The sequence below is a fragment of the Stegodyphus dumicola genome, chromosome 5 (assembly GCF_044657685.1).
Source record: "Stegodyphus dumicola isolate Sdum_Otavi_A_Nest chromosome 5, ASM4465768v1".
Lineage (NCBI taxonomy): Eukaryota > Metazoa > Arthropoda > Arachnida > Araneae > Eresidae > Stegodyphus > Stegodyphus dumicola.
In genome coordinates this window covers 123,887,583-123,910,713 of record NC_140772.1, presented here as the reverse complement: position 1 = coordinate 123,910,713, position 23,131 = coordinate 123,887,583, and the positions used below count along the sequence as shown (strand labels likewise).

The window sequence follows — 23,131 nt, the reverse complement described above, 5'->3', positions numbered from 1 at the left end:
TGGGCAGTTGAGTGCTGAAGAGCTATGCCTCATTTACTTGAATTTTTAATCTATAAAGCTAAAAAGTTAACTGAGAACAGTTAGAAGTCTTTTTCACTATGTTCTTGGGTGCAATCAAAGTTCAGAGGCTGTTATTTTAAAGATTTTGTTTTCATTTTATCAAACTTTCAAAACTGTTCTTAAATTGTTTCTTCCTGATGGCAGTGTTATTTAAGTTGATAGTTTACAAATGATAAAAAAATAACATCATAAAACGCTTTTTTTTAATTAAGTGAATGGTATATGACTTAACATATTTTGTTATTAAATGTATTACAGCATTTAAATAAATATAAAAGTTACACTTAATTTTTAATCTTTTAAAATACAGCACTTCTTTAGATTTTATTTTGAAAATAGTTTGTGATGAAAATGCAATATAGCAACTACATTGAATATAATTTCAAAATATTTTTAAAACATCGTAGAATTATAAGAAATATGAATAACAACAAATAAATTTATATAATCATGCATGCATACACATATAATTAATTATTTAAATAAATTCCTTGGGCACTAAATACGTGTTTCAGTTCATCTTCCAGTTTGCTATGAGTTCCTTGCAGATTCTTCACTACTTCAGCAGCCCATAAAAAGTATTCTTCCACTCTTCTATTAGTCCATCCTATAGGAGTGGATTTTTGTAGATCTCGAAGGTTATATAATTTATCTGCAAGTTTTACTAATTTAGCTTCATAGGAACATTTTTTAGCCTTTTCTATCTGCATTTGCTTGCGAATTCCATATGGTAAGGATTTATCATCAGTGACTTCAGCAACAATATTTCGTACTGCAGCCCCAAAGTGTTCTTCAATTTCTTCCAGTGTTGTAGCTGTGTCTTCAACAGTATCATGAAGTAAAGCAGCCTAAAAAAAAAAATAATCTCTATGTGATGAAATAATATATAAAGTACATTTTGTATAAAAGATTTTATTTTAGGTTTAGTTTTGGCACATTCTATTCAGCCAAGCCCTAATAATACCAATCTATAGAGAATGCAGGCAATAGATAACAATATAAAGTTTCTCATGCAAGCTGTTTCAGTATAAGGTGCAGTATATTGTCGAATTCCTTTATATATCTTATGTCAGAGGCATATCCTCAATTTCCATAAATGGCATGCTACTTCACATTTTTTTTTTTTTTTTAATTATGTTAGTGAATGGAAGTTTGCATTACATATATTCAAAAGTTGTCTAAATGCTGCAGATATAAAATGATTAAATGGACATGAAACACATTTAAAGTCCTGGAAATCTTTTCAATTAAGATTTACATGCAATTTATATTGGAAAGTCATAATTTAATTTTACTTAATTTATACTTATAGCATTATGTGTAATCAATTATTCAATTAACGACTGCTCTTAGTACTGATAAAAATTGACTCTGGTAGAGCTGATGCTGATTCTCTCAACAAAATTTGTGATTCAATCTAAGTTCCTCTATTATTACAAATACTGCTGGCATTTATATAGGGTGTATCAGTACAGTGTCGACAAACTTTCAGGATAGAGTGCACCTAGACAATGGGAAATCACATAGGAATGCATGGTCAGAAACGCCTTCTTGGTGCGGCTGTGACGACACAAAAAGCAAAAAAGGAAGGACACAAACAGTGAGACAAAATGTTTTATTATGTTTAGTTCGGCAGAAACCTACTAATAAGGGGAAAAAAACGATCGTCATTAAAGAAGGTGTTTGAAATTATGATCCTGGACCATGATGCAGGCCTCACATCTCCGCATGGAAGATCTGCATCACAGTCTGGGTCGTAATTCCGAACACATTCTTTGACAATGATTTTTGTCTTTTTGTGTTGTTTTTGTTGTACTCCGAATAATACACGTTTTCTTACCCCGTTTGTGTCCTTTCTTTCTCGACTTTTGTGTCGTCGTTACTGCGCCAGGAAAGCATTTCCAACCATGCATTCCTACGTGATTTCACATCGTCTAGGTGTACTCTATCTCTCCTGAAAGTTTTCAACACTGTATTCATACAGCCTGTATAAGATATAAATTCATATACTAAACACAATGCATTCAACTCAGTTAATTCACAGGATTTAGTGTCAGTTTTATTTAAAAAATTTCTGGGAAAATTAGAGCAAGGAAATTTCTCTGCAGTTACGAAGCTAATAAATGAAAACATTATAAGAAACAGGCTTTTAGGATATTTGCTTAAACATATTATAATTTTACAATATAGATAAATGATTTCACATTTTTACAATACACAGTCCACTTTCGAAATCCTTTTTTCTTGGTTAACTGGCTGACCTGCTTTTGGATTAAAAAATTAACTATTTTCATTTTCATGGCATTCAACTTCGGATCTGAAATTCATAAGATCATTCTTAACAATAGTGGCAAACTCTGTTTATATTTTTCTTTCATTTAAATGTATCAATTTTGTATAACTTATGTTCGTGGCACTAGCGGACTAACTGAGGTATTAAATGACCACCTATTTTGAGGAAAAATTTATGTAATTTATCAATCAGTTTAAATTTGATTGCTTTTTTTCTTATAGCTTTTTTTTTTTTTTTAAGAGTTTTACAGATACTTCCATTGAATTATTTAACTGAAGATCTTGTCTTCATTGCTTGTATGTGAAAAGTGTTAAATTTGATATTCAGAGGTGATTGTGGTCCGGATATAGTTAAAATTCCAGATTTTTTTAAATCCTCAATGAAATTAAAACTTTTAGACTATTAATGACATCAGTCTGAAGTATTCAGGCTAAAAGAAGATGGCAAGTAAAAATATCCACATTGATACAAGTGATTAAATCTATTTTATTTTACTTTTATGAATCTGTTGTTTATAGTTCATTTAATTCGGTCACTCAGGCAAGAAATTTTCTTATGACAAAAAAATTATTATGCCAAAAACAGAAAAATAAACTAATACTGTAAAATTTTGGGCAGTAGTATTTAGGCTAAAAGAAGATGGAATACAGAAACTTCTAATATTGACAAAACTGATTAAATCTGTTTTAATTTGCTTCCATGTATCTATTGCACAAAGTTTATTTAATTATATGGGTGATATTATGATGAACTATAGAACGTCCTTGAACACTGATGGCCTAGATGTTATGCAAACTGTGTTCATTACACCAAAATACATGTGAAGATTTTGGATCAGAAAATCTTTCAGAAAACCTTATTGATAAAGATTTCAGAGATATTTTACTGAATAACTGGACTCCTTATCAAAATTCTTTACATTTAATAAACAATGCTGTTTATCAGTTCCTCATCTCCAGCATCTGTTAATATGCATACAAGTTTTGATCTTATATTTAAGTAAAAAGCCAAAATGTCTTGCTGATCATACTGAACTTCCAGTTCTTAGCAGAGATTAGTAATAATGTCAGTATCTCTCTCTCCATAGTGCTTTTGTTAAATGTAGATTGTGCCCATATATCAATCACAAAGGGGGTCCAATGTGTATAAAAAATCAGGTTCTCGAGAAAGAGAAAGCATAAGATGGATTTGTTGAAGGAAACATCAAGAAAGAAGGGCAGAGTAAGGAAATTTTTAAAAAATGCAATATGATAGTGTGACTATAAATAAGCTTTATAATGATGAGAGAAGAAAATGAGCAACTGTAGTGAAATTGAAATAGAAATCCCCCAATGGCAAAAAGTCATCAATTTTAAAGGGGGACAAAATAGAAGGTAGTATGAAGTGATGCAGTTAAATTTTCAATAATATCAATAAAGTTAACAACACAATTCAGCAAAGCATGTAATTAGTTACCACAGAAAAACTGATAACTGCAATATTATATATTGAAGAGTTCTGAGAAAAAGGATTTAGAAAAGAACTAAAGAAGCAAGGGAACTGATTACATCTTTAGGAGGGGTTACTCAATTAAATGATATCACATGTACAATTGTAAAAAGCAGTTTTCTTATAAAAACATAGATGAACCCATTTTAGGTGGAAATCAATTATGAGTCAACTTTTTAACACTGCTTTTGACAGAAAGATTTGAGCAGTAAAGTCACTACTCTGATGTGTTTAGCATTATTTGTGGCATTGAGAACTTGCCATAAAATAAGGAAAGCAGTGTATACATGCTCTAAATGACATGAAACAAAACTCAAGAGAGATAAACACCTTAGATCTTGCTGCTGAGTTAGAATGTCTACATCCATGTTATAAAACAAATATGTTATATCACAAACTGCCAAATGTTGTTTTACAGTACTTTGGTGCATTTAGGGATTTAGCAGACATTTTTCCAAATGTGTGAATTGTACTAAGATAGTCATTTGTGTGCTTTACTGTAAGCAGTTAAACAAATCACGGAGTTGATTAACTTTTTCCCACAAAAATAATTTTGCTACTACAATGAGAAATGGAAGTATAATAACTCTTTAGGCACATGATGCACATAAAGAACTTTAATTTGATAGTAAAATTAGACTGTACTGCACATTAGATGGTGTCTGTTGGGTTAAAATGTGGTTGTCTTAGAGAATGCTATTACAATTATCAGTACTAATGTTTATTTATTTCACAGAAGTATTATTATTTTCAAATGTGTCGTCTGTGGTAGAAGAGCGGCAGGAAAGAATTCACTGTATATTGCTGTGATATAAGAAATCTTTTAAGCAACTTTTATACTGAAACAGAATGATAACATTACTCTCATATAATTTCAAATAATGATTCAACTTTCAACACTGTTAAGTGATTTTTATAATTTAGAGAATGGTGAATATACAAGTTCTTATCACCATATAATTATATATCAGTTTCTGTTATAAATTGGTTCAACGATACCTAAGTACTTAAGACCATTTCATGTGGTAGTTTGACCCAGGTTTCAATTCTGGCAAAAATATTATTATTTATAGAGTTGAAAGCTTCAACCCAAAAAATACCCATAGTCTATATAATGCTTTTAGCTTTCTTTACACTATAAGAGATTTCATTATGTAGTTTTCCTGTTAAAGCCATCTTAACAAAATCTTGAAAATATGTTTTTATTTTATACTTTAATACAAAATTTAATTTTCTTGGAATATGCAAACAAATAAAAACTGGGGAGGGGAGACTTGCAAATTACAGATATATTATACAAATTTTTAACATGTTAAATGTTATGTTAATCCAAGAGTCATCTCACTCTAGAGTAGCAGGCAAATAACATGATGGAATTCAGGAAAATTAAAAACCTACAACTAGATTTTTCAAGGGTCATAATTATGCTTTAATGTCTTGTTAAAAGTAGCAACATAGTGTTTGTATAAAATAAACTGGAGCTGAATATTATTAACTGTTTGGTACTTATACCATCAAACAGATTCAGATTCTATCGAAACATTTTGTTTTATAAATTGCTTCAGACTTTCATAGTAATTTTCTTTTAACTGTTAAAATAAGTAATAAAAATAACCTCTCATGCAAAACTGGCTAAGAGATCAAGTATGAAGAATTCTTTTTACAGAAGTTCTTTTTTCAGTATGTCTATGGAATTATTTTTTATAGTGAAAAAATACTTATGAATACATAACTTTTCTTAACAACTGTTTTAATTTATTTTCTAATTATGTATGAATTTTTCTCATATTTTCTTCTTTTTAATTTGCTGTGCTATTTATATTTTATTCTAATTTGTAATGTACATGATAAACATAATTTTAATTATTTTCTAATTCGTATGTATCTCAATACCACTGTTTGCATGTAATGGAAAATTTGGCCTTTTTTTATATCCTATAAAAACAAATTACAAATGCTTTATTGTAAGGACTTGCGAAAACAAAGCATGACTTTTTATTAGTATAATTACCATATTTGAAGGCGTATAAGACGCACTTTTTTTCCTAAATTTGGTCTCAAAAAAGTTACCTGCGTCTTATACGTGAAGGACACAGGTTAACTTTCAATAGTGAATGCTATTTTTAGCCCGGATAAAGGTCTAGACACACATAACTTTTTCTACAACTGCCATAATTATTTTGTGCATACGTGAAATAGCTGTCGCCAAAAAGCGCCAAAGCTCGAAGCTGATGTCGAAGTTCGAACAGGTTCGACAGTCACATTGCGTCTATGGAGCCTTTCCTTCTTTACAAAAACTTTCTTTGACTCATCCAACACACGTGTCGGTATCGGTGCTACTCTGTATAAATGTGTCGATATCAGTGCTTAAAACTATTTGTTTTAAAAAAATACCCTGAAAAATATTACTACAGGAAACAAGAGATTAAGCTTTACAATTCAGTATAAACTAGGAGTGTTAAACTACGCCAAAGTGCATGGAAACAGAACAGCAGCAAGGCATTTCAGTCCACCACCTACCGAAAAAATTATACGTACTTGATGACTGCAGGAAAATCAACTGAAGACTGCTAAAAAACAAAAACATAACCTTCAATGCCCAGCTCCATCTTGGCCTGAATTTGAAAATGCTGTAACAATGTGGATGTTAGATAAGAGGAAATCTGGGATAAGTGTTTCAACCAAAATGATAATCAATTTGCAGAAAATCATGGGAATCAGAACTTTTCAGGATCTGAGGGCTGGTGCTACAGGTTCATGAAAAGGCAAGGCTTATCAATGCGCACAAAAACAACTATTGCACAGAAAATGCCAGCAGATTATGAAGAAAAAATACTAGCATTTCATAGGTTTGTTATAAATGCATGCAAGAAAACTTCTTTTGAGCTCGGTCAAATAGGAAATATGGATGAAATTCCACTCACATTTGATGTACCATCCAACAAGACTGAGTATTAAAGGGTCTAAATCAATAACCATAAAAACCACAGGCCATGAAAAAAAAAACCCGATATACGGTAGTTCTAACATGTTGTGCTGATGGCACAAAACTACTGCCGTTTTTCATATTCAAAAGAAAAACTTCCAACGGGTATAATTGTTCATGTTCATCCAAAAGGCTGGATGGACGAAGATGGAACGAAACTGTGGTTACAGAACGTATTAGCGAGGCGACCTAGTGGACTCTTAAGAAAACCCTCTCTTTTGATTTTGGATCAGTTTAGCACCCATAGAACTGAAACCATAAAGAATAAAGCGACAGGATTAAAAACCCAGGTAGCTGTCATTCCTGGTGGACTGACTAGCCAATTGCAGCCTTTAAATGTATCAGTGAATAAGCCATTTAAGGAAAACATGCAAGAATGATGGAACAAGTGGATAGGAGAGCCACATCACGCCCTCACACCCTCAGGTAGAATGAAACGGCGCTCTATTTCACAAGTATGTGAGTGGGTAAAAAGATCTTGGAAGGATGTAAAGGCTGTGTTTTGTAGCAAGTTTAATATGATTAAGTGAATCATAAAAATCAAAATTTTAATTTGTAAATATTCAAAATTTTAGCTACACAACAAGTTTGGATATATTCATTTATTTGGCTTATTAATTCTAGTGCAATTTATTTCGGCTATTTAGTTTTAAGCGAACAACGTCTTCAATCTTGTACACTCAGACAATGAATTTTCATGTAATAAACTCATTTTTTCATGATAAAAATTAAGTCGATTTCTTAGTATTTAATATCATTAGTTGCAGAAAAATTAGCTCTTTAATTTAACCTAACTTTTGTTTTCCTAACTTCAATTGCAATTTTAGTTATGAGCATTAATTAATAGATTTTTTCTGTTGTCATTGTGATTTCTATTCTGAGGGAAGAAATATCCCTTTTTCCGGTAAAATAGTCGTTTTTGCGAGTTTTCAGTGCTCCTTCGTTGGGACTGCTTACAGGTTTGTTGAAATTCCAAGTTCTCCCCCTTCGCGAGGCGTGGCTGATTGGCGACGACTTGGTGACTTAGAATTTCCGTTGGGGTTTCAAAGTGGTGGTTTTGGCGAGATTGTTAACATGAAGGAATGCTTAAGTTGCAACTGGTTTAATTTTTGGCGGGGAGTGAGCAATGCCAAGTTGGTATTCCAGCGCGTCCCCTTTTAACGGGCTGTTTTGACGGATGAGGGCACTTTTTTTTTGGATTTTTGACTTGCCACTTGATGCTGTGCTCGTCGGCAGCTGATTTTGTCGGAATAATGTTTGTTCCAGCAATTGGATTTACGGGCTTCTTGCCCTTCGCTTGTTGGTGAGATTTCCACTTTTGGAAGGGCCATTGTTAGGCCTTTGCTTCCTGAGGCTTACCTAATGATTGTCAAAGTAGCGGATTCTCGTGGCCTTAGGCCCGATAAATTTTTCTGCGTCATTTCGCAAGTGAAGCATCGGGATGAGATAATAGATTTCTTTTTTATATCTTAAACATCGATACTAGCTAACATTCCGTCATACTAATTATTTTTTTCAATATGTCATCAAGTACTTCCAAACCTTGGTCTAACCTCCTTGAAGAAAACAGATAATACACCGTTCCCTGCGAAAAGTGAAGATCCTCATATAGTGCCATCAATTTCGTGCTCCTCAGAGTTCAAAGAACTTTTCATCTTATACGTTGCTTCTGGAAGGAATTTTCATCTTAAGCGTTGGTTAAGACCCACTTCAGATTCGAATTTAACTAATGTATTCTCAGGGATCATCTGAGCGTCATCTTAATGGAAGTACACTGATGTGCAAAAATTAAGGACGAGACGGTTTTTTTAATATAACTTGTAACTTGTAAAATCAATATAACTTGTAACTTGTATAACTTGTAAAATCCAATTACAATTATAAAACATATGCAATTATATTGTAATTAGAATTACAAAGTAATTGTATAATCCAATTACAATATGATTGTGATTGCAATTACAATTTAGTTGCAATAGATAATTACAATTATGTAATTAGGAAAGTAACTGTCTTTGATTTCAGTTACACAGCCAAGGGAAATAGTGATCATAATTGAAAATTACAGTAATTGACAGTATATCCAAAATGATTGACCATTTTGAACAGCAAGTTATCAAATAATACAAAGGGATAATCGCATGTAAGAAAATTATTAGTATGTTTCATTTGGAATCCTCCTGCTCAGTTTTTTCATTACTGCAGCTTGTAAGCAATGCAAATTACTAACTAATCCTTTGTTAAATGCTGCATATATTTTCAGTAAATATGCAAAAAGAATATAGTTAAAGCAGAATTTTTAACTAACTTGGATCTAATTTTGGCTGTTTCATACTGAAATAAATATGTATGTTTATGATGTTCACCGACATATATGTGAATTTTAATTATTTCATTAAGGGAAAGTAAACAAAGACTGTATGCCTATGAAAATGTTGCCTTTATGGAGGATCTGTTAAGGGAACTGGTCCTTTTTTAATATTAAGCAGGAAATAAATTACAAAAACTTTAGTCTTCCTGTTTTGATTCCATTTTTCTACTATGCTCAGAGAATGAAAAATACCTTACGGTACCTTTAAAATTGTATATGTCTTTCGATACCTTGATAGAGTATTCACTACTTTTATTTTATGTTCCAAATACATAATGAATGCACAGAAATTAAAGATTTGCACATGCTGAAAATAAAAAATATGAAATATGTATGGGTATTTATGCATATGCTTGCAAAAAGCATGTATCTGGAACAAAATACATAAATATTTATTAAATTATTTATAAATGTACCTAAAATGAAGTATTTATTTATTCATAAACTCCTGTGAAAGTTACTGTGAAGAAATCTAACTATTCAATGTGTCTAAATTTATAATGATTATAAATATTATTTAAACATATAAGAACATTAGCATTGAATTATAAACATAAACTGAAATCCTGTTGACAAACACGTTTATAACACTATTTAGCAAGAATTGTTTATACTGGAAAGCAATCCTAAAAGGTACTGTAAAGCAAATTCTATGAGATGCATACTAAAGGAAGTAATAAAGAAGAGTTTTAGAATATGTATTGTTGAAATTAAAGGTTAAAAAAAAAACCTGATAAGAATAATTAACAGAATTATTCCCTTATATTTTATAATAACTCAGCTACAAGTTTCAAATAATATTTAAAAAAAAAAAAACCTTTACCATTCAGAAATATTTAGAGAAGTACGTGGAAATGAGCACCAATATTTAACGTATTTCACTATTAAATTAAAAGGTACTCTAATTTGAAACAGACCAATTAGAGCATTAATTATAAATTAACTTAGATTTTTTTATTTAAAAGATGCCTCAGAAGCTAAAAAATCATGTCATATTTGAGAAAGTATTTCAGGAAGAAGCTCTACAAATAGAAAAGAAATAATGCATAATTTTAATATTAATAATACAATAAACTTTGATCTTAATTTTTCTAATCCTTAATTGAATAAAATCGAACTACATTAAAAATTTTTTCTAATGTAATCAACGAAAAGTTGTGAAAATGTTTCATTCAAATTCATCCATTCTGAGCAAACTGTTCTGTGAAAAGTATAGCATTTAATTCCATTCAAAATAAATTCTAACACTCAATGGGTGATTGTGAGCTGTCAACAGGTACTATGATCTTGATTTTTTAATCATTTTATTACAGTACAAAGTCCGAAATCTGGACTCATCAGGAATTCGGCAATTCCGGATTTTGGGATTTTTCGATATACTAGATCATTAGTTTAAATCTAGTAAAATGGCATGTAGAAATTATAAAATTGTAAATATGAAATAATGAAGTATTTATGGTCTAAAGCAGTGGTGCGCAAACGTTTTTCGACTGCGACCCTTTTTGTAGAGAGAAATTTTTGGCGACCCCTAGAGATAAATGTTCACAAATACGATGTATATTTCGCGCATTTCTTTCGTTTCGAATAAAAACATCATCATATCTGACTCATATTAATTTTATTTATAATTTTAAGAAAATACTTTTTGTATAACACAAAAATCAGTAAATTGCCCTTTAATGAGACGTATGTGGCTGCAAGTTTCTAATTATCTCATCGATGTTTGGATGTACATGTTGCTAACTGCAATTCGCATATCATCTTCAGGGTTTAAACGCGAGCGGTATTTAGTTTTTATTGAAACTAGTTTGCTAAATCCAGTTTCACATAAATATGTAGATGCAAATTGTATTAACACTCTGATGGCATTCTTGCATGAAACGGGATATTGTTTTTCAACGGATAGCCAACATTTTTGGCAAGGCTGAGTCTTAAATTGATTTTACTAGATTTCGAAGAGTATAATCACTAATTAGATCTATCAATTTCTCTTTCTCACTAATTGGAAGAGTTGAACAGCATATGTCAAAGGAAAATGGATCACGAATCCAACCAAGATCGTTTTCAGGAAAATCCTCGAATCTTCTCGAAAAATTTTCCTTTAACTTTTCAATGTGATTGGAAACAATGTTTTTAAATGTAAATATATCTATATTATTTTCCTTGATAAAATCGTTAAAGCAAGGGAACATGTCGGTGTTGTTTTTATTCAGTTCAGTTTGCCAGAGACTAAGCTTATTCTTAAAAGCTTGAATTTTATTGGCTTAAGTTATAATAGTTGAATTCTCACCCTGCAAGCTCAAATTTAAGTCGTTAGGTTTTTCGAAAATATCAACTAAATAGCTCAGCTTCCCTAGCCAAACTTCATTGATATAATAACTTGCCAATCTATGTTTCTTTTCGATTGAAAACATATACACTTCATTTCTCAAATATCTGTCGTATTTTCCCACGTGAAAGCCATTTGACTTCGGTGTGTAACAGTTATCTCTCATATGTTGAGCTCATCTCATTGCAAAGTATTGAAAAGAGACGGCTGTTGTGGCTGTTGCATTTAATGTAGTTAATTGAACTAACAGTGTCTTATTATATGTTGTGCAATTCTTCATCCATATCTTTTGCAACAAGAGCTTGCCGATGAATCATACAGTGATTAAATACCATACGAGGCGCCACCTTCTGAATTAAGCCTCTGAGCCCTTTATTCGAACTTGTTAATGCTGCAGCACCATCAGTACAAACCGCAAAACAGTTTGCCCAGGTAAGGGACTTTGTTTCAAAATATTCATTTATTACTTCGAATATTTTTTCTCCAGTTGTTTTTCCCTTCCAAACTTTTGCAACATAAAAATGTTTCTGTTTTATCTTCATTAAAAATAAACCTAACGTAAATAATTAGTTGTGACATGACATTTTAGTAATATCGGTAGTCTCGTCCAGTTGTAAATCAAATACAGATGAATTTTGCATGCGTTTTATGACTTCTGAGTCGTTATTTCGTGACATTTCAGAAATCCGCCGAGACACGGTATCTCTTGATAATGGTATTGTTTTTAGTTCATTTCCATATTTATTGCCATGCATAATTGATGTCATCTTAGTTGCTGCAGGAAGGATAAGGGATTCTCCAATTGTATGGAGTTTCATTGTTTTTCCTATTAGATAAGAAACTTCCAAAGAAGCTCGTAATGCTTTCTGAGGTATTGTTGTAAATTTCTTTAAATGTGCACTTTGAATTTTCAGATTTTCAGCTCGTCTTTGAAAAAAATCTTCATGTTTATTTTGAAGTTCTTTATGTTTAATTTCCAGATGCCTTTTTAATTTAGCTGGTTTCATGCTCTCATTTGCTAATTTTTCGTTGCAAATGACACATATTGGGCAAATGACACATAACAAATAATCATAATTTATCATTTTTTTCGGGAAATTCAATAAAATTAACAGAGATCTTTCTCTAATGATAGTACATACCTGATAACAAAGAGTAGCAAAGCCCGATAAAAATATAAAAAATCATAATTACACAACGTCACACGATAAAACTTGAGGATAAACTAAAAAAATTGCAGGCCAACAGCTACATGCTACAACTTCATGCGAACACTTCACGTCTTCACTCTGACTATCAGATATACTGCGTACCTCGCCATCTGATTGGCTGATCACGGAAGCGAATTTTTCCCCTTTCCCTGCGGTTAACGTCTAATCAAATAGGCGCTTTACAGTAAAACTGGCAAATTATCGCGAAGAGGGCGCTATCTACCGGAGTGAAAAACTTGCGTCTTCACACTTTACATACATTATGCATTACGGTCAAAGAAAGAGCGGACAGCATGAAATTGCAATTAAACAGTGAGTGACGGCGCTTCACTCTTTATATGCACACTGTATGGTATGCAGCATGCAGGCATAATGCATTTCATAAAAATTTGGTGACCCCCATAGGGGTCGCGACCCCTAGTTTGCGCACCACTGGTCTAAAGGGTATCAAAATTTACTACAAAAAAAAAAAAAAAAAAACTTAATATTTATTTGTTTACCTAATTAAACATTTCTTTCAATGTAAGTTCTTTAAGTTGTGCTAATGCTTTCTCTTTAATTCTGTAGACTGACATAATCTCTTGTTCAGTTACATTGTTGAAGTCCTGTAACTGCTTTTTCCAGAATTCTGACTAACTTGTCAATCAAAATTTTCTCTTTTTCAGTAAATTCTCTGTCACTTTCTTCACTATTGGTAGTGGTATTTTCTGGATCTAGAACCATACTACAGATTTCGCCATTCATTAATTGATTAATGATTGAGAAGCACTGTCATCACAATGAAAAACTTCTTTCATATCATCTTCATTTATTACCGCTTCTCCACATTTCTTTACAAAATCCATTAACTTGAAAATTTTGCTTTTGTTTTGTTATCCCTGAAAACCTTTAAAATTGGCGTTCATCATCAAATTTAGCTATCATTCACTATATATATTTGGCTATGCATCATGAGCTTGGAAACTAATGATAAGTTGTTCCGTTAAATTTTATCTTGTTTCTATCGCACACTAGGGCAATTAAGCCTGAACTGTACTAGTATAGTTAATTATCATACTTACGTCTATTTCTTACATATGCTTAAGGCTTATCAGAGTTCTGAATAAATTCCCACCATATTCACCTTGTTGAGGGCCGGCGCTAGATATCTTACTGCCTGATGCAGTCTCTGTGGGTCCTAAACTCTGCGACTCGGTGCGGCCATACGAGCCCTGGCACTGGTTCTGGGTTTATGCAAATAACAAATCAGTTGTTCTTAATTGAAATAGCCCTAAATCTTTGAGTTTATGAGTATCATCAACAAAATCTATTTTTAGCACATGGAAAGAAACTTTTGGTAAATTTTTCCTCGTCCACATTTTTTAGTGCATTTATCTTATATCTGTAATCATCGCCAAGCATAATGTCAACATAAAAGGTTACCATAACCTTTATTATTCAATTACTAGCATAAAAGATTGTTTAGGCATCGCTACATGAGTCATTACTCAAGTTGTCATGTTTTTATAAACATGCCGTGATGAAAGGAAAGTATAATAAATAATGATTTGCCAGGTTGGTGTCAGATCAACGATGTATCTATGTGGAATGTTTCAGTTTGAGATGTGTGCCAAGCAGATACGCAGTAATGGAGACAAATTACTGATCGTACAAATTTATGCTAAAATGACTGTTTCTTCCATAACAAGGTATCTTATTTAGTGTCGAAGTGAAATTAAGAATCGGGACTCTCCAGATGCTTTATTATGCATGAAGGGGGAAATCAAATGTGCATGCATAAAGCCTATGAGAAAAACATTGTTGGTGGTTTTGAGGTCCAGATTTTAGATCATTCCGGACAATGGATGTCCGGATTTTGGACTTTGTACTGTATCCGTGTATGAGCTAGACACATACTCAATTTCATACTTCCTACAACAAACAACTACTTCCTTCATGGTGTTTTATTTTTTTTTGGGGGGGGGGGCAAGAGTGTATTTGACATATGTCAAAAACAGAATATAAAATTAAAACAATCTAAGTGTAATTCTGATAAAGAAAAAATTGGTTAATCTTTGAATTATGGTAACTTGGCGATTTTTTGGTGAAAATTTGGCGGCCAATCCTGCTACGGCAACCTGCTAGTTTTTGTTTGGATGCTATTTTGTTTTCACGAAGTAAAGGCATTTTTTTTTTTTTTTTTAACTCAACATTTTTTTCCAACAATCTGCTAGCCGAATTACGCTTATGCTAGAACTTTTATGGAACAAAAGTGCTTAATCATGACGAAGATTAGGTGTGAAATTGGGAGAATGTGCAGAATCGCAAATTGTTTGCCGCGTTGTTAAGTAAAGTCCTAGCTATCGCCTTACCAAAATGTCGCCAAACTACCTGTTACCATATTCCAAAGATTAGCCAAAAATTAATTTTCCAGGATATGAGGTTCAAGCAGAAAAATATCAACCTAGTAATGCAAATATTGAAGTTATTAAAAAATTACAACCCTCTAAAAATGTTAAAGAATTGCTAAGATTTTTAGGAAGTATAAACATATACCATAAATTTATTCAAAATTATGAAAAAACTAGAGCTCCTTTAACAAATTTACTTAAAAAAAGATACTCCTTATAAGTGGACTAATGAATGTCAAACATCTTTTCAAAATTTAAAAGATGGCTTAATTTAAAGACCTATTTTAACTGTGTTTAATCCAAAATATCCTTGTCATGTATTTGTAGATGCATCTAAAGAAGCTGTTGGTGCAGTTTTGAAACAAGAACACCCAGATGGAAACCTACATCCAATCGCTTTTCATTCTAGAAATTAAGATCTTATAAACAAAATTATGCAATTATGGAATTAAAATGTTTAGCAATTACTGATGCCATAGATGAATTTTATTATTATTTACATGGTAATCATTTTACTGCACATACTGATCACGCTGCTCTAGTTTGGCTTAAAAATATTAAACATCCTACAGGAAGTTTATTTAGATGATCTTTGAAACTACATATGTATGACATTGACATTAAATATTACCTGTGCATCACTTTGATATTAAATAGGTTTTACTAAGCTTGAAGCTGATATGCTAACTACAAATCCTTGTTTGTCAACACTTAAGTTTGCCATTTATTATCATTAGAGAAAATTAAAGAACATCAAAATTTACATAACATCTCTAATCCTAAGTATACAAAAATTAATGATGTGTTAACTGTTAAAAAGCAAACATTACACAAAATTGTAATACAGTACAAAGTGTACACATCGATACGCATCATATAAATGGGCAATTCTGCATCAGCTTGAAAATAACAAGTCAAAGAATTGCCCAAACTCGGTATCCATGTACACATTGGCTTATTTCCACTTGAAGAAAACATCAGAGACTTGCACAAACTTGGCATTGTGACTTGGCCCTTGACTCTGTCCATGTACACATCGATACGCACCATATAAGTGGGCAATTCTCCACTTTACCCCTACATTGCTATTCTAGTTATTGTACATATACAGTATAATCAGAACTGCAACTATGATTTTATTGTAGTTGTAATTATAAATTGTGCAATTACAATTATGTTTATTAAATTATATTTTTAAGTAATAAATTTTACACTATAAATTACAATTATGTTTATTAAATTATATTTTTATGTAATAAATTTTACACTATAAATTACAATTAATTATACTATAAATTACAATTAAAATTTATAATACATTTATACTGAAATTGAATCAATTATATCATAAATGAATAAATTGTAAATACATCGCAGTTGCCCGATTTATAATTACACTGTAACTGTATTATTTATAACGTAACTGTATTATTTATAATACAGTTACATTGTAAGTAAATAAATCGTAACTGATCGATTTATAATTACATTGGGTGCTACTTTGGTAGACGGTTGCACGGATTTTGGCGATTTTTCTTTTGGCGAGTAATACAACTTATGGTAAACCCATTGATGGATAAGTTATTTATGGTAACCGATACATTGTTGTCATTTTATTTAAAAAATAATGTGTTTTATTGTGCATAAATTCCGTGTTTAAATATTATTTATGGCTTCTAAATATTAAAAATCAATTTAATTTTGCATTTTTATTTGAAATAAAAATTTTATTGTTTATCATATTTTATGAAATTTTATATTGTGGATGATGTAACCAATGACGTCACCTTACTTTAAAAGTAATTGGTTTTTATATGTATAAATTTAATCTAATGTTTTAAACATTATTTATGACTGTTAAATATTAAAATACAATTTAATTTTGCATTTTTTTAAAAAATGATTTTATTATGTATGAATTTTTAAATAATTTTAATTTTAGGCATGATGTAATAAGCTCTCTGATTGGTTATAGAATATTTGTGCATTAACGAGCTATAATCAGCTCCCTAATTGGTTACTGAAAATTTGTGCTTTTCCACGCCGTTTTAAAATTTAATTCATATCTTCGAATTCCTTGAAAGATGTCTTCAAAGATGTTATTTAAATTATGATTCCGATTTTTTTTGTGGTACTTATCAATAAGCAATAGGTTAAATGACTAAAAAAATGTAAGTACATATTTTTCCTTTATTTTATAATTGTATACTTCAATTTTTTGTTGAAAAAATTAATACACTATTTTCAAAAATTGCTGAGATAATTATTGTTCATATGTTTTAATGTTAATTATATTCTATATAACATATTTTAAAGTATTTGAATTTAATAATATTTTAATTCTTTTAAATGTTGGTATGATGGTTTTTAATTCAATATTCAATTTCAGTAATATTTTAATCTAATTAAACGTTGGCACAATGTTTTTATAGCGGTGTTTTTATTCTCTTTGCTATATGAAAGTAATAGTAACCTTACTTTACTATTTTATACTCATAGTAAATGTATTTATTTACCCTTGCTGCCATCTTAAAAAGTGACATTTTCAACAAAAAATTAATCCATTACTTTTAACGATATTTATTTTTTTTTAAGTTTTGAATACTTTACTATGCGTAAAAACAGCGTTTTACAAGATGGCTGACTTTGTAAAAATCGCGCCAACGTATATCGCCAAAGTCCGTGCAACCGTCTACCAAAGTAGCACCTTACATTGTAATTAAAGATTTTGCAATTACAATTACATTGTAATTACAAATATATGTTATTTCAATTACACATTATTTCGATTATTTATATTTGCAATTACACTGTAATTGAATTATGCATAACTCTGTGATATACTATTATATGAAACTTATAAATTTTAAATATTTAACTATCATCCTAACTTCTAGAAGTTTTTACAGATGAATTTTTGAATATATGCCTTGTGGTAGACATACATCATATATAGGCTCAAATTAAAACTGGACAAAAAAAAAACACATCAATGTAAAATTTAATATTAGATAAACCAAAAATTTAAAAAAAAAACTTTACTTTGACAAAGATTTTGAATAAAGCACTATAAACTTTGAAAGCTACCAGACATAAGTCCCTCTTCTTCACAGGTGAAAAAACTTTTGTACATAATTTTAACACAGGTTCCATCCATGCACAACAAGTAAGAGGATGGGCTGCTCAGTTTATGGGAATGGATTTTTGTGTTGCTCAACTTACATTCATGACTGTCCTCACACTTTACACTTACTGGGGAAAGTGCAGAATCATCCCCTGCTTGGCATGCTTCTAAGAATTGCACAGTATCCATGTACACATCGACCAATTTTCACTTAAAAAAACATCCCATAATTGCACAAAAATTGCACTGAACACTCTCTTGATTTTATCCACGTACACATCGACCTATTTTCACTTAAAAAGTCAAAGAAAATTGACAAAAATCCAATTTTTCTTACTCTTGTTAAAAAGTGCAAAACAAATAAGTGGACGATTCTGCCCTTCACCCCACTTACTCAAAAAAGAAGACTAAATTAATGTAAATTTTTTATGCATATAGTATAACAACGAAATTTAAAAAAATCAAATTTCTTTACTGTAAGAATTCAGAAGCTTATAAAAAATGCTAATTATCCCTACATAACAGCTCATTTTACAAATTTATTCCCATTTAATAGAATTTCAAGTTAATATTTCCAATTTTAAAGAATTTGCAATAAGTCTTCAGATTCAATGTTGCTAAAAAATTGTAAATTTCAGTTCAAATGATTTACTTACTTGTAAGACTACTGGATCACATATCCCACCTTCCGAAGTTAAAATATTAGCAACACCTATTGGAAATGACAAAGATTATTTGCATTTAGTATAACGCGATTATAAATATTACATGATACTATACTTCACAAAATTTAATGTTTTATTACTAGTAATATTTAAGCTACAATAACTACATTGAGGACCTATTGGATGATTAATGTAGGGAGTTTCTTCGATATCTTTACGTTTTTGTTTTCGATGTTTTATCGCAGCAAAATTTGCTGCTTTAATTACTGAGCACATATTGTCATATTTGCTACACTGATCCATGAAGACCACAATAACACGGTCGTTCTCACAAAAGCAAACAAAAAGGAGAAAAATAACGAATAAATACACAACTGATTTTATAAAGCCTCCCTAAAATAACGTTTAGACAGACAGACAGACAAAGTAAACAGATGTCTTGTTTTCAGCCATTAAGTCTTTCTGCCCCGATGGGCGAAGCTTAGGTGCTAAGGAAAGGTATATAGAAAGGGAGCAATTTCGGTTTCCAGAGTAAAAAGCACTTCTCATTGTTTTATACGAGTTCAAAAGGCCCAGAAGCGTATTTCCAAACCCTACCCCACTTTTCGAATTTTTGACGTCATGGTCAAATCGACTAGTTTCGCCTGGATGGTAATTCTTGAGCATGCGCTGAAGGGCGAGATGTAACATAAACAGAACTTTGGCTTGCGCTTGTAAACAATATTAAGTATATTGTCCGAAAGTGTATTCGTTTATGTAATTGCATAATTTTACTGCTTCTGTAATAAGAAAACTTCATTCAGATAAAATTTATTTTAATATTATTATTATCTGGTTATAGGATTATACGAAATGCTGAATACTCTAGTCCGTCACAATTATGTACAGATACACGTCAAAGGTGTACGGAAAAGTTTACCGTGACGTCACTGGCTTCTGGATGGGTTACAATATTTGGCTTTTTATCATGTTTCGCGGTGAATTATGGCAAAGATTAACAATTTATCGTGCGATGTAAACAAACATCGAAGATTTCTTGTTAGGGTGCAAACGTTGTTGTAGTCAAAGAATATCTTAGATATTCGTTGTTGTAGTGTTCGCTTATTAATAAATTTCTTCTGGTGATAATTCAGTTAAAATCACTGACAAAAGTTTGATAGGACATGTGAGAACTTCCATTGCAGTGTTCTTTGAATTAACATTTATTTCCTGCTAAACGTATTATAAATAAAAGAACAAAACAATTTCAATTTTTAATATCTCTGTTAGCACTTCATATAATTTTTTTAGTGGTATGAATAAATTTTGTGCATATTGATTTAAAACTATTACCATCAGGGATACAAAACTGAGTTTTTTTTCCTCTTACGAAAGCACTGAAACTGTTTAATTATAAAAATACTATTTTAATACTGAATTTTGAACGTATTTTTTCTGTTGATAATTTAGTTAATCGTAAAATGACTGTGCTTTCGCATAATTTAACATCATTTGTGAAATGAATGACACTAAATTTCAGATGTGATGATTTTTTAAATTGTTTCTGCCTCTGAAATAAAAATTTATTCTAATGTTTTGCGAGTTTTTAAGTGTATCAAAATGTCAATGTTCCATCGGCACTTGTGCAGAAACATGGGAAATTGACTCATCGTTTGTTGTAATTATTATGTCATTTAATGTGAGCAAAATGTTGCAATGTATTTGATTTTTTTCTTGATGAATTTGAAATTATGAAAAAATAACGTATGGTGTAGATGATGACAGAAATTTTTAATGAATGAATTTAGAAACTGTAAGATGAAAAGAATTTTACCTTTGATCTGATTCACAACTGCATGTCATAAAACATACTTCATAAAGTATGCCAAAGTTTTATTCCTTGCAAAAAACATGATATCTATTATTCAAGTTTGTGATCAGAGAATTATTATAGAGCAATGAAAGAATATGATCTTCGTGAGGGGAGCTGTATTCTTCATAATGAGGAAAATTTGGAATTTTATTCCTTGCAGAAACATGATATCTGTTATTCCAGTTTGCGATTAAGGAATTTTTATAGAGCGATGAAAGAACATGATCTTCGTGAGGTGAGCTGTATTCTTCATAATGTGGAAAATTTGGATGAAAGTGCAAATGAATTAATAAGGACTAACCTCCTTGGTGTATTTTCTGCATCTTCTAAATACATATTTTGAAACCATGTTTCAGAAAACACAATAATAAACTGTTTTAAGCAGGATAACTTTTACTGATGGCAAAATCAGTCACTTTCCCAAACAGATCCAAGTACAAAATATGAAAAAAATGTCTTTGAATATGATGATGAGAAAACTTTCTTACTTATTATTTCTCAAAACTGTCTCACCCAGTGCTCATAAACTGTGTATGAATGAAATTTTTCATGACAACTGCATGCTCTCCACTATTATTGAATTTTTAGCTCTTATTTCTTAATAAAAGTCCTGTGGAAACATGCAATTTTATATTTCTATTATACAACCATTTATTTAGTTAAACTGTATTGCAATTTCCTTGGGCATATTTCTCATCATTTAATATTATGATTCAGTTTTTGCTATCAACACAGATATGGACGAATGTAATGATATGCAAAACAGTGTGTGCTTTTTTTGTAGAAAATGCAATCGAACTTTCCAAAGAGAATAACCTCTTACTTAAATAGATTTGTATTATGGGAGTGGTTATCTAAGGAAATGTGCTATTAGTGATGTTCTATTATCAGCCATTATTTTATTTTATATCAAGTATGCAAATCATTCGCAAAGGACCTCTTCACATAAATTTTCTCTCCATTATACATGTATAAATCAACTAGTTGAATGCTTTGGCATAATCAATAAAGTATTACTACTTGCACAGTGATGTTTTGGTAAAAGTATATTTACGAGTACCCATTGGTGATTTTTGGCAGCACATGGATACCGAGTTTGTGCACATTGACCTACATAAATGCGACACGAAAAATTACAAATTATAATCAGAACAAGAGAGTTATAATAAAACATTGGTATAACAAATACATTTGTTAATGGAAAAAAACATCACAGAATTGCACAAACTAGGAATTGTGCACTGCCTTGACTTTCTTTATCCATGAACACGTTGACCTATTTTCACTTAAAAAATCACCAGAGAATTGCAGAAACTTGGCATTGTTCACTCCCTTGACTTTATTTACTGACTGAGTATATTTACGGATGTACAGAACATTCAACTACTCAGCAATCAACATAAATGAAACAACAACTTGGCAATAAATGAAACAACATCTTCGCAATAATACAAGGGGTACCCTTCAGTCTTCTCTAACCGATGCTTTATATAATTGCCTGTACTTCTGATGAAATGATATTGTAGCTTTTGCTTACAATATTTTATCAATAATTATTTTCTTTTCTATTAAGAGCATGTATAGTCCTCACTGTACCTTTATTTACCTCATCTTTATGATATGCATTGCTATGCTTAATTTGACATCTGCTTTCTATTTTAAATATTTTTCCTCCTCTTTTTTTTTTTTTTTTTTTTTTTTTTTTTCCCAACTCCTTAAAGGATGGGTCTTTGGGAGGAAAAATTAATGTCTCCTAAAGTGTCATGTGCTGTTCTCAAAGTGGGCCAATCTTTTTTTTTCCTGCTTTTTTATTTTCAGCTTTCTTGAAGATAATCTTTTTAGCTCAAAGGGGCAATTTGCCCAGAAAGGCTATTAATTTTGTTTTGGCATTTTGCGTTGATTCATTATAAATGGTGAATCACTTTTTCAATTGTTGCCACCAAATATTAGAGTATTATATTTAAAGAAGTTAAATAATGAAGAATCTGCATAAATGTATGTATGTTTCTCACGTTGTGATAAAACAACTGTGTTTAGGGCCATCAAATTTTGAATAATGTATGTCTCCATTAGAATATGGGCATCTGGAAGCCCTAATTTGGAATTTGTTTTATTATCTATTTCATATCTTGTAACGCATTTATAAGTCTTTGATTAAGAAACTCAATGATTTCAAAGTGAGCAATAGCAACTCTGTATGGGAGGAGGGAACATTTTTATCTCCAATGTGCGAGACTGTGTACTGGAAATTCGAAAGACATGCTCTTTTAAATAAAGAGCTGTTGAATTGAATTTTGTGATTTAAGTGGGAAGAACATGATATTTAATAAATAAAGATAACACAAAATGTTAAAAAAAAAAA

At 30.9% G+C, this 23,131-nt stretch overlaps 1 protein-coding gene across 2 annotated transcripts; it reads right to left on the bottom strand.

Moving 5' to 3' along the window:
* Window positions 1-332: 332 nt before the first annotated feature.
* Mesh1 (Metazoan SpoT homolog-1) lies at window positions 333-19,374 on the bottom strand. 2 transcript variants are annotated; one of them, XM_035354778.2, is made up of 3 exons: window positions 19,085-19,374; window positions 18,909-18,964; window positions 333-908 (listed from the first exon to the last, which is right to left on the bottom strand). In XM_035354778.2, the coding sequence occupies exons 1-3, from the start codon at window positions 19,218-19,220 to the stop codon at window positions 531-533; spliced, it is 570 nt and encodes a 189-aa protein (XP_035210669.1). In that variant the 5' UTR covers window positions 19,221-19,374; the 3' UTR covers window positions 333-530. The 2 variants fall into 2 exon arrangements, with proteins under 2 accessions (XP_035210669.1, XP_035210670.1); XM_035354779.2 differs by having other exon boundaries at window positions 19,094-19,359.
* Between the last annotated feature and the right edge of the window lie 3,757 nt (window positions 19,375-23,131).

Bases quoted from the DNA above. Each gene is read 5' to 3' on its own strand.
- Mesh1 (XM_035354778.2), bottom strand. From the start codon at position 19,220: ATGGATCAGTGTAGCAAATATGACAATATGTGCTCAGTAATTAAAGCA. The intron at 18,965-19,084 runs GTAGTTATTGTA...CATTTCCAATAG, and splicing joins TCATCCAATAGGTCCTCAAT to GTGTTGCTAATATTTTAACT. The intron at 909-18,908 runs GTAAGTAAATCA...TTTTTTTTTTAG, and splicing joins GTGATCCAGTAGTCTTACAA to GCTGCTTTACTTCATGATAC.